Source organism: Pristis pectinata, chromosome 30, assembly GCF_009764475.1.
Source record: "Pristis pectinata isolate sPriPec2 chromosome 30, sPriPec2.1.pri, whole genome shotgun sequence".
Lineage (NCBI taxonomy): Eukaryota > Metazoa > Chordata > Chondrichthyes > Rhinopristiformes > Pristidae > Pristis > Pristis pectinata.
In genome coordinates, this window is record NC_067434.1 from 19,838,417 (window position 1) to 19,851,136 (window position 12,720).

Below are 12,720 nucleotides of genomic sequence, written 5' to 3' on the forward strand. Positions count from 1 at the left end.
GGCATCTGTCAAAGCATCTTGGCATAAACATATCCGTTTGACTTAAGACAGATGTAACACTGCAACAAATAAATATTACAGATAAAACTTTCCTCTCTGAGACTAGAGTGACAGAACCACATACTTGCCTATTTCCCTTTCTTCAACTGATCCAAATCTATCAACAAGCTCCATCTGGCTTCTGTCTTCGAGTTAGGTTTGATGTTATTCATATTGTGCTCCCAGCAAAATAATGGAGTTCTAAGAAGCTTGTACCACTTACCGCTTGGTACACTGATTGTGTGTACGCAGATGTGCATCTCTTAGTCGATAAATTCCAAAGCAAAGCATGTTGTAGGTTTTCAAGGCTTTGCAGAACAGGTCTCCGTAACAGCCACCATCCTGGGGAAAAAATAAGATGGAAAGGAAGATATCAGCAAAAGCAGAGCTTCCTGAGCAACTTTAGTCTCCCAAAATACCACACTGGGAGGTTGGAAAGTAATAGAAATGCCTCAAATGCAAAACAAAATAATTTCTTTAACACATTGGTAGCATCGATTGAGACCTGGATTCCAAAAAATTACAAGGGAAGATTTTTCTCTAAATCATTTAAAAGTGGGGTGCATTGCCGGCAAAGCCAGCACTTCCTGCCCATTAAATGACTGCTCCCCTTCTGGTGAATGTACACACAGCAGAGTGTTCCAGGATTTAGACCCAATGAAGGAACATGACATGTTTCCAAGTCAAGGGTGGTTTTTGCTGTCCTTGTCCGCTTGGTAGAGGTCATGGATTTGGAAGGTGTTGTCAGAGCAGAAGAAAAACACTGAAATCTCACTGTGATGGTTTCACTCCTAAACCTAAAGGGAATCATTTCTCTTTTTTTACCATACTGAAAACCTTTGAAAATTCCACCAATTCTCCTTAGTCTAACAAATCCATGGAAGTGACTTCACCACTCAGACCGATGTGGCTCACAACCCCCTTAAGGGATGGGCAATGAATGCTGGTCTGCCAGCAATGCATGTCTCCTGTAGAAGAATTAAAAAAAAATCCAGGGAACCTAGCCTAAGTATCAGATCTTTCTGGGGTAAAGTTATTAGATACCTCCAGGTGCAAATGATAGCCAAGATTTGGAAAACACTTTCATGAATGGTAATAAGTTTCACATTGAAATCTTTTCAGAACTTTGGTCCAGGGATTCCAGTTTAGACTTAATGAGGAATCAGGACACAAATAGCATGCGCTGCTAGTTATTTTTTCATCAGGAGCAGGAGGAGGCCATTTGGCCCCTCGTGGCTGCTCTACTTTTGAATAATTTCCTTCAGTTGCTCTGGTTTCCTCCCACATCCCAAATGCATGCGGGTTGGTAGGTTAATTGGCCACCATTGCCTCTTATAGGGGAGTTGATGGGAAAGTGGGGAGAATAAAATGGGATTAGTGTAAATAGGTGCTTGATGGTCAACGTAGATTTGGTGGTCCAAGGACATGTTTCAGTGCTGTGTCACTCTGTGACTATATCATTGTAAGATCACGGATGTTCTACAGTAGCGCCACTAACCTCATGTCCCCAGTACTGTCGATAACTATTACAAAGGGAATTGTGCTGAAGCTACCCCTCGACTCACCTGCAGACCAGAGAATGTAAAATCTTGAACAAATTTTACAAGTAGTAGTGAAAATAGATTAACCACAGAAATGTGTATCACATTTAGTCGGAGTGTCTGGTCAATAACTCACAAGTGATTGCATTTTCAGTAACTTAAAATGCCTTTAAAAAAACTACTGTATACTTATACTTTACATTACACCATGGGCTGAATGGTTCACTTCTGTATTAATTTTCATGACTAGTTGCATGGATGTATACTGCATGGTTCCAAGGAAAATTAGAAGCAATCTATTAAGTTTTTTTTAAAAGAAGCCTATTGCTGTTTCAACCTTCAAAAAAAGTTTAATTTTTCCAAGGCCTGCAAATAATTAAAATTACCAGAAAAATTCAAAAATAGGAACAGGGACAATTAGGGTGCAGGGCCATTTTCTTGCACATTACCTTTAAAATAACACAACAGATTGTGTAAACTCAATATATTTAAAGTAATTACGAATACAGAAGCAGACTGGTTAAGTTACTGTTCTAATATCCAGAGGCCTGGATAATTAACTAGGTGACAAACGTTTGAATCCCACTATTGCAGCTGGTGAATTTAAATTCATGTAATTTAATTTTAAAAATCAGAAATTAATAACATGGTGATTTTGAAATTACTGGATGAAAGTTTTTTTAAAAAAAGCACCTGCTTCATTAATATTGTTCAGAGAAGTAAATGTGGCTTCCTGACTAGATTGGGCCTGTATGTGACTCCACTCCCGTCAATGTGGCCGACTCTTAACTGTGCTCAATGTGCCACAGTTCAGGAGGAATCAGGGACAGGTGACATTCATGTCCCATGAACGAATAATAAATATTTCAAATTCCCTGTTGTGTTAGTTTGGCTAATTTTGGGCAAATTGCACAGGAAAAGAGATTTGAAGGTGAACAGCAAATTCTCCCAGTGACTCTTTATTTCCAATCTCACTGCTCCAGTTTCCCAGAACAAGCGACTGCTTAGCAAGACAAAACCAAGAATATCCTTCATGGCTTTAAACCTCCAGTAGCATTCTCAGAACACCTTTACAGTGTGCTGGCGTTTTCTGGCTGATGATGTTCAGGACATTTAATCCTTCACAATACTGAAGTTCTCCCTACAAGGTTTTCTTGTTGTTAAACACGACCATTGTAGAAATATTTCCAAAAGTTGAGTATTTTGGCATTTTAGTCTCAAAGAACAAATACCCACAAAAGCAACCAACTTCTTTCCCTTTTGTCTGTACTATTTATTATATAAAATATTTTTTGAGCACTAAGTGTTGCTGAGCATCAGCAGCAAGCAAGACAGCAGAGTGGGTTACTGCCCACAAGACTGAAAGCGCTGAATTAACTCACACAGTCAGAATGACATGATTGCTGAAGTACTCTGGGTTAATGACTGTATATCCATTAATGTCAATTCGGAATGCTCCCTTGACTGAAACCTTTGTGATGTTCTCTTTTTCTATGGGATTGAATGATGATTTGATGGCAGTGAAATTAAAAACAGTAATCCACTGTGCTGGATTGGCACTTAGATGTTCAATTCACAAGAAACATTTTTGAGAGCATTTACATTCTAATGCTTTTCCTCATGGAAGAGAGTATGTATTAAATAACTGTACCAACCCCCTCCCAGCTTGCAGATCATGCAAACTCTAAAATGCTCCTGTTTTTTTATTTGAAACAGTCCCGTTCTCACTACTCTCATGGCCTGTGTTTCCACAAATAGGTCTCTCACCTCTTGTGAAACTATTTACACAGTTGCGATACTTAATGCTGTTGGGTGAAAGTGCACGTTTCATGAGTTATGGGCATTCCCCAAACATGAAAGGACTTCAGTAATATCACATCAAGGATGTATTATATGGCACAGGGCAACAGAACTATTTTCAGCAGAAATATTTGCTTTACCTCCATTCCATTCATGCTTGGGACTACTCCATGAAGCAATGGGGTGGCGGTATGATGGACTGTTGTCAGCTCTGTGAATGGCCAGGGGGATGTGCTTTTCTGCAATGCAACCCACTGTTCGTGGTTCACTACACTGCCTCCCTTGGTACTGAATTCAGCAGCTTAAACAATGGGTGTTTAGCACCAGCCTTGTACTGGCAGAGTTGGTACATCTTAAGAGAACGCAGTGAAGCAGCCTCCACCAAGACCACAGAAGATCTGTTTCTATCTTCCTTCCACTTCTTCTGATGCTCACATTCCTCAGTATTCAAAAACACTCAGTGACTGAATTCCAACAATCCTGTGGGATGGAGAACTCTAAAGATGGAAAACAAAATACCCCAAGCTCCCAGTTGCATGCAATTTCAATTCCCCTTCCAAATCCCATACCAACCTGTCCAACCTTGCCCTTCTCCACTGCCAGATTAAGGCCCAAAGCAAGCTAGAGGAACAACATCTCATATTCCACCTGGGTAATTTATTTCACGGTTCAGCATGGCAACTGCTCTGCCTGAGACTGCAAGAAACTGCAGAGAGTTGTGAACACAGCTTAGCACATCACATCATAAAAACCAGCTTCCCCTCCATCGAGTCTGACTACACTTCTCGGTGCCTCAGTGAAGCAGTCAACATAATCAAAGTCCCGGACATTCTCTTTTCTTCTCCCCCCTCCCATCGGGCAGAAGATACAAAAGTCTGAAAGCATGTACCACCAAACTTCAGGATAGCTTCTATCCCGCTGTTATAAGACTATTGAACGACCCATTGTACGAAAAGATGGACTCTTGACCTCACAATCTACCTCGTCATGGCCTTGCACCTTATTGCCTGCCTGCACTGCACTTCCTCTGCAACTGTAACACTTTATTCTGCATTCTGTTGTCGCCTTTCCCTTGTACTACCTCAGTGTACTGATGGGATGAAATAATCTGTATGGATGGTATACAAAACAAAGTTTTTCACTGCACCTCGGTGCATGTGACAGTAATAAACCAATTTAAAATTCCTCTCCCTCCACAGACGCTGCTGGAGTTCCTCCAGCAGATTGTTGTATCTTCATCTTAGTCCTAAATAGCCAATCCCTTTGCCCAGTATTGGGGTCATGGAGTCAACCTCTTAACCTGCCTTGGGATAAGGAAACAGCCTCTCAGCTGATACAGTTTAAAGAGATCACCCTGGATTTTTCTAAACTAAAATGAGTACAGGTCCAACACTTTTCTCCTTCGTCAACCCTCTCATTTCAGGGATCAGTCTAATGGCTCCTCATTGTATGCCCTCTAAGGCAGTCAAGAAGATGAAAAGTAGATGCAGGACTCCAGGGATAATGTGACCAACACCCTGTAATATTATAAAAGGAATGTTTTAAAAGGACATACGTTGTACAGTTGCAAATAAGGTATTTTAGTGACTAAAAACATGGACTTAAATTCTATTAAAAAAGTATTTTCCTTCTCCAGAGGATCAAGGGTTCTCTGAATTACTATTACTGAATACAATCCACCAAATTTACATCATGCTTGTGTTGTCTAATTTACTAGAAAAATTATTGTAATTTCCAAACAGAATTATAAATATGGGATGATGGGATGCAGAAAATAATTTACCCAGTGGGCTACAATGACAGACAGCCCCGTGATCTGATCTTACAACTTTCCAGTTGGGAGAGAAGTGTTCAGATGATTGGATTAGTTACTGTAGCTTTGCGATATGTTAATATACTTGAAAGTGCAATGTATTGGCTTTTAGTCATTTAAAGTGACCAACTTCTCCTTATGTTGTTTTTCCTAATCAGTATACCAAGTGCTCTCACAATGTTTGGCAGCACTCCTCAAAGAGAGAATTTTAAACAAACTGTTCTTTGCATCTTTTCCCTCTTCAGTCCTAGACTTGCTGTCTATAACTCATGGTCATCAGCATGAGGTAAGAATCTTACCTCAACCTTGACAGAAATTCAAAACAAAACTGATATCGTGTTTCCATTATAATTGTTTTAAACTATTCTTCCCATAAGGTAGCTATTACAGCGCCAGCGATCGGGTTTCGATTCCCGTCGCTGTCTCTAAGGAGTTTGTACGTTCTCATGTGTCTGCGTGGGTTTCCTCCGGGTGCTCATTGCCACATTGCAAAAGACGTACGGGTAGGTTAAGTTGGGTTTAAACTGGGTGGCGCGGACTCATTGGGCCGGAAGGGCCTGTTACCACGCTGTAAATAAAATATTAAAAAAATTTAAATTTAAATAACCCCCCCCTCTCTCTCATTCCACATTCTCCCTGTGTCTGCATGGGTTTCCTCCCACATTTCAAAGACGTACGGGTTAGGAAGCTGTGGGCATGCTATGTTGGCGACGGAAGCGTGGCGACACTTGCGGGCTGCCCCCAGAACACTCTACGCAAAGATGCATTTCACTGTGTGTTTCGATGTACATGTGACTAATAAAGAAATCTTATCTTATCCTCACACTTGAGAGTGATACAGCACAGAAAGGAGCCTTTCGGCCTACAATGTAGGCTCAGACAGTTTCATCAAGGGGACACCAAAGGCAAAGCCCTTCCCATCCTTGCCAAGGTCCACACCCATGCATATTCAATGTGGGTTGATAATCAGGGATCAGCAACTGATAGGTTTGCCCATTGTTAGCGACTCTGTCACTTTGCATTAGCGAGCTCAGCACCCACTCAGGCTCAAACACAACCTACTGCACACCAGACAATGGCTGAGCAAATGTGCCAGAGTTCTGATTGTACTCTGTCTGGACCACTAAAGTAGCTGAGTGGTAACCATTTATACCTCAAAATCTTTTCTTCCAACACATCCTCCTTATAATGTGCAAATAACATAGATTATAATATTATTACACATACATACACAAATACCATATGTATTATGTTTGACATAACGGTGTCAGGCAAGCACTTGAAGTCCTAGAACATTACAGCACAGTACAGGCCCTTCTGCCCACAATGTTGTGCTGACATTTTATCCTGCTCTAAGATCTATCTAACCCTTCCCTCCTACATAGCCCCCCATTTCTCTATCATTCATGTGGCTATCTAAGAGTCTCTTAAATGTCCCTAATGTATCTGCCCCCACAATCTCTGCCGGCAGTGCATTCCACGCACCCATCAATCTCTGTGTAAAAAACTTACATCCCCCTTATATCTTCCTCCAATTACCTCAAAATTATGTCCCCTCGTGTTAGCCATTGTTGCCCTGGGAAAAAGTCTCTGACTGTCCACTCGATCCATGCCTCTTATCACCTTGTACACTTCTATTAAGTCACCTCTCAAACTATCCTCATAAGACATGTTCTCCAATCCAGGCAGCATCCTGGTAAATCTCCTCTGCACCCTCTCTAAAGCTTCCACATCCTTCCTATAATGAGGCAACCAAAACTGAACATAATACTCCAAGTGTGGTCTGTGTACTGTGTACACTTTTGATCTCCTTACCCAAGCAAGAATATATTTGGCATGGAGATGGTACAATAAAGGTTCATTAGATTATTGGATTCATTCCTGGTACAATAGTATGAGGGGGGGAGGGATATTTACTCAATTCTTGTTCTATGTGCCCTTCTCTGACTGGGAAGGTGACAAGTCACATACAATCAACCCAGCTGAGAACTGGGATTCCCAGCTGAGAACCTCCACTATAAGGCACCATGTTCAAGCACCAATCAACCCCATTCATAACCCATACCCAACTACATTATAGAAAAATAAAGCAGTCAATGGTTATATATTACACGGGCTATATTCCAGTGCTTCTTGTCCTGAATCACATCTGCTTCTCTAAGCCTCGCTCATCAATGTATCTTTTTATTGCTTTCCCCCTCATAGAGTCATATAGCATGGAAACAGGCCCTTCAGCCCAACTCGTCCATACTGACCAAGATGCCCAAGTCCCATTTCCCTGCGTTTGACCCGTGTTCCTCTAAACCTTTCCTATCCGTGTACCTGCCTCAACCACTTCCTCTGGCAGCTCATTCTGTATACGCACCACCTTCTGTGCGGAAAAACTTGCCCCTCAGGTTCCTATTAAATATTTCCCCCCTCACCTTAAACCTATGCCCTCTAGTTCTTGATCCCCCAACCCTGGGAAAAAGACTGAGTGCATTCACCCGATCTATGCCCCTCATGATTTTATACACCTCTGTAACATCACCCCTCAGTCTCCTACTCTCCATGGAATATAGCCCCAGCCTGCCCAACGTCTCCCTGTAACTCAGTCCCTCGAGTCCCGGCAACATCCTCATAAATCTTTTCTCGCACTCTTTCCAGCTTAATGGCATCTTTCCTACAGCAGGGCGACCAAAACGGAACACGATACTCCAAGTGCAGCATCACCAACATCTTGTACAACTGCAACAATAACATCCCAACTTCTATACTCAGTGCCCTGACTGATGAAGGCCAGTTTGCCAAAAGTCTTCTTCACCACCTTGTCTACCTGTGATGCCACTTTCAGGGAACCATGTGCTTGTACTCCGAGGTCTCCACCGTTCACCGTGAAAGTCCTATCCTGGTTTGACTTTCCAAAATGCAACACCTCGCACTTACCGGAATTAAACTCCATTTGCTATCACGTTGTCATGTACCTGTTGTGACGCTGCAGAGGTATGCAGAGTTGGGTAGCATTTGGGCACCTAGAGTCTTAAAGTCATCGAGCTGTACAGCACAGAAATGGGCCCTTCCACCCAACCTGTCCCTGCTGACCGTGATGCCCATCTCTGTTAATCCCACTTTCCCACATTAGGCCCTTTCCTGTCCAGGTACCTGTCCAAATGTCTTTTAAATGTTGCAATTGTACCTCTTGCTTTTCAGTGTAGAAGAGTCAAATGGCAAATTGGAATGGCACACCAACAGATTCACCTTACCCCAAGGTCTGCGAAGGGGCCGTCGTACAGAGCCAGCTGTGCCACCCGACACCTGTCCCTGTTTGCCAGTGTCTGTGGAGTGCTGTAGCCACCTCGCAAGGCGTTTTCTTCAGCCAGCATCGACTCCAGCTCTGGTGTGGCTCCCCCTGTTACTAATGTCCGTATCAGAGTCAGGATATTGTCATTGAAGTATGTCTGCAGAGATAAAACAAACTCTTTAAGTGAACACTATTAAAGTCATCACTGAAGAAATTCAAATTACGCTTTCGGAGGACTTTGTGCAGTTAAAACTAGCGGGCTGTCACTTCACATGTTTTATCTTGGAAGTGAAAAGACAGCAGACTCCAATTACTCTGTTTTAGTTGTATGTCCCATTAGGTCCTTTCACTATATATCTTTTCCTCAACACACAAATTCAGGTCAGTTTTGTTCTAAAGGGCAGAAATTGCAATGATTAATTCCCTCTATAATTGGTGTTAGTGGCGATGCAAAGTCTCCCTCTCTCAATGTTAACTTCACAACCTATATGAGGCTGGGAAAGATACAGAACTAGAGGACTCTAGACAGGTTTAAAGCCCATGCGAGCTAGAGTGCCTTTTTTCCTCATCACTGATTCAGCTGGGAGCAGCCTTTATGTCGAGAATGTCGCTGCACATTGCCACAAGTATACTCTGGCTGTCCTCTTCTGCGATCACATCCTACATCCTTACGACAGGAACTGACAGAAATCAGGCTTAAGTATGTATCAATTAAACATTTTGATTTTCTAAAAAATAAATGCATGATGAGGATAAAATCCCAGGTGGTCCTGTTTAAAACACTTGAGTGTGCAGGCAAGCAGAGTTTATTAGGTGCAGGCTCCTTCAAGATGATAGCTTGCCAGCATCGATAACCATTTCATGCTGTCAGGTAAACAATCAGGCTTAGAAATATTTGCTTAATGTCAATATGATATATTTAAACTTTATTGAACTGATAGAAGTATATAAAATTATGAGAGGCATAGATAGACTTTTTACCCAGGGTGGAAATGTCAAATACTGGAGGGCATAGGTTTAAGGTGAGAGGGGGAAAGTTTAAAGGAGATTTACGAGGCAAGGTTTTTTTTACACAGAGAGCGGTGGGTGCCTGGAACATGCTGCCAGGGGAGGCGGTAAAAACAGATGCAATCGCTACGTTTAAGAAGCACTGAGGCAGACAGATGAACAGGCAGGGAACGGAGGGATATGGACCATGTGCAGGCAGACGGGATTAGTTGAATTTGGCATCATGATCAGCACAGACATGGTGGGCCAAAGGGCCTGTTCCTGTGCTATACGATGAACGTTTCAGTGAGGAGATACTGCCTTCACACATTAAGTTTAATACCAACATACATCCGCAGAGAATCATTGAATTGTTACAGCATGAGAGAAGGCCATTTGGCCTATCTACTCTCTGCCTTCTCTGAGTAGACCAATCACCTCAGTTGCATTCCCCTGTTCTTTCCCTGTAGTCCTGCAAATTGTTGCCCTCATCTGCCCATCCAACTCCCATTCAGCTGATTAGCTCAAGGAATCCCCTCTCACAGAATGGTTTAGAGAGAGGATTATTGAGAAACGTTCCACAGCAGATGAATAAACCTAAAGTACTAGATTAAGTAACCCCCCAATAAAGGAGTATGGACATCATAATCTGCGGTCATAGTTTTAACACAGTCTGCTTTTGTAAATGGCCAGTACTGTTGAGAGGCTACATGGGGCCACTGTCATGAATACCTAAAGGCCATGGTTGGAGCAAGTGTAGTTGTTGTTGTCGATGTTACTGAGACCTGAAAAATACTAAGGTGGGAGAGAGAGCAGATTCTGAGATTTTCCCTTGGGCTTGGGTTGAAGTTGTGTGCTACACCCCACAGGAGGTCAAGGGACCCACAAGACGAACACTGCAAAGGCAGTGGGAAGGGTGGTTCTTGCAAGGTGTCAAGCCAAAAAGACCTGAAAGCAGTGCTGAGGAAGTTCAGTGTCCCATTTGCTCAGGTGTAGTGAATGGATCTGCAGACAAACTACACCACTCGCCTCAGACCCAGCCCAGAGCATCTCATCTTCATCAATAGCCATCCAACAATCTCCATCGATAAGGACTCATGTCTCATATTCCCGAGGCTGGCAATACGGGATACCTCTCATGCATACACATTGCACGATGCTAACTGACAATTTTTTTTAGGATAAAGTGACACACAACCACAGGGCACACCATGATGGCACATCTTTACCACAGTGTTGGCCGTCGTTAGTGCAGCATTGCCTCATAGCCTTAGGCTGAACCAGCAAGCTAAATATCTTCATGTCTAATGACAGTATCCATCCTTGTTCCCACAATCATTGATCCCCTTGTGGGGCAGGCCCTTCAATGTGTCCTTGGGACTCCCCTGCCTGCCCTCTCCACCCCGGCCTTCCGATCAAGAAGTCAGTCTGGTCCACGTCAAGTGAAACGTCACTCTGAACTGTTCAAATAAGGCCCTGTTAACTAAAGATCTTCCCCATAAAAGTGAAAACCTTTGCATCTGTGCAGGGAGCTGCCAATGTAAACATCCCATTGTGTCTGTGTAAGAAATGTCTGGCACAAGAGGAATTTGATCCTATTGAGCGTTAAGTAACAAAAGATTGGAGTCAGCAGACAGCCCCAAATCAGCCTCCATTTGGACCTGGGCCTCTTATCTGCGAAGAGCATTGACTCCACCAGCAAGAGTCAAACAATCACAAAATTCACAGGAACAATACACAAAGGAGCTGGGGGAACTCAGCGGGCCAGGAAGCATCTACAGAGGGAAATAAATAGTCGACGTTTCAGATTGAGACCCTTCATCTGGACCCGTCAAGTGTCCATTCCCTCCAGAGAAGCTGCCTGACCTGCTGCCCAGCATCTTGTGCGTTGCTCCAGATTCCAGCATCTTGTGTCAACATGTTGTAAAACCCCATCCAGTTCACTAATGTCCTGGGGAGGAACTCTACCTGCTTACTCAGCCGGCCTCTTTGTGACCCCAAACCTGCAGCAGTGTGGTTGATTCTAATAGCAAGAACTCAGTTATACTATAACCACAATGTTTAAAGGTCCAACAGCACTGAATACCTTCACCAGAAGAACTGCACTAGTTCAAGGAGGCAGCTCACAATCACATTTAATGTTAACGGTGGGACAATAAACACTGGCCTTGCTCCTGATACCCAAAAACTGAATTTAAAAAAGAGTCAATACTTTGTCCAGCTGTAACCAAGGAGTTCCATCTTTAATCTGTGATGTTTACAGTAGCAAATAAGTGCTGGGTCACCTTTTGTTATTTCAAGAATGGATACCTATAAACTTGGCCAATGAAAACAGTGTGTAGCGCCAGGGATTGGACGGTGACTATAAGTGAATCACACAGCCACGGCTACAAGTGAAGCCAACTCAGCTCTAACATGTGGCAGCTATCTGCGATTCTGACAACGCTGTCAGCCAGAATGATAGATGAGAGTTGTCTGTTAAACCATCAACACCTTTGTTCAATGTGAACTGCTGCCTGAATGATGTTTTGTTCTAACTGCTTTTCAAAACCAAGATAGAAGCCAAATTGAGACATCAAAGTAATGGAGTGTTTCAATGCCCAGAAATTCATCTCCTCCTCGCTGGCAACTCATGGACCACATCAGCCAATGAAGGGCACTCAATGCCAGAGCAATACCCACAAGCCCATGTAACGCTTGAGGATTGTCACTTGGGGAGCTTGATGTTGCAGCGACCTTGTTAAGTCATCTGATGTGCTCAGCACAGCTCCATTTGATGGCAATGTCTGTGAAAAGTGTGTTGACAGAAACTTCACTTTGCTGATTCTGCACCAAATCGGACTGTCTGATCAATCTGACAGATCCATTTATAAACTTTCGCCTATTAGTGCAAGTTGGATTCAACTTAAATTTGCATCTGGTGCCAGCAATGAGTTGCTGATTTTTTTTTGTTTGTTTGTTGCTGCCTGGTACAGTACATTACTTCACATTTCTTGCATCAAGTGATTTAATAGCAAATCCCAGAAGCAGAGCACGTTGGAACTCGTGCAGCTTTGCTGTACAAGGAAAAAAATACCTCCAATGGGCACATTGACCAATTTCAGTACCGGATTCACAAATTAAAGATCTCTCTGTGTGTTTCCACAGAAGTTTGTAGCCCCTGCGCTCATATTCCGGATATACTAACAATTGCTCCTAGTGCTAGAATTATGGGACCATACTTCACAAATTGTCAGCTGTGTTTATACTAATGTTTAATG

General features: G+C 42.8%; 1 protein-coding gene and 1 long non-coding RNA gene across 2 annotated transcripts in view; one reads left to right on the forward strand and one right to left on the reverse strand.

Moving 5' to 3' along the window:
- Positions 1-8,505, forward strand: part of LOC127584757 (uncharacterized) — a 42,707-nt gene extending 34,202 nt beyond the window's left edge. Inside the window, exon 3 of the long non-coding RNA XR_007958428.1 lies at positions 8,383-8,505. This is a non-coding gene — a long non-coding RNA (uncharacterized LOC127584757). The remainder of the gene's footprint in view (positions 1-8,382) is intronic.
- LOC127584756 (calcium-activated potassium channel subunit alpha-1-like) overlaps positions 1-12,720 on the reverse strand; it is a 779,405-nt gene that overhangs the window by 25,020 nt on the left and 741,665 nt on the right. Inside the window, 2 exon segments of the mRNA XM_052041687.1 lie at positions 263-381; positions 8,436-8,630. Of these exon segments, the coding sequence (XP_051897647.1) occupies positions 263-381; positions 8,436-8,630 (314 nt within the window).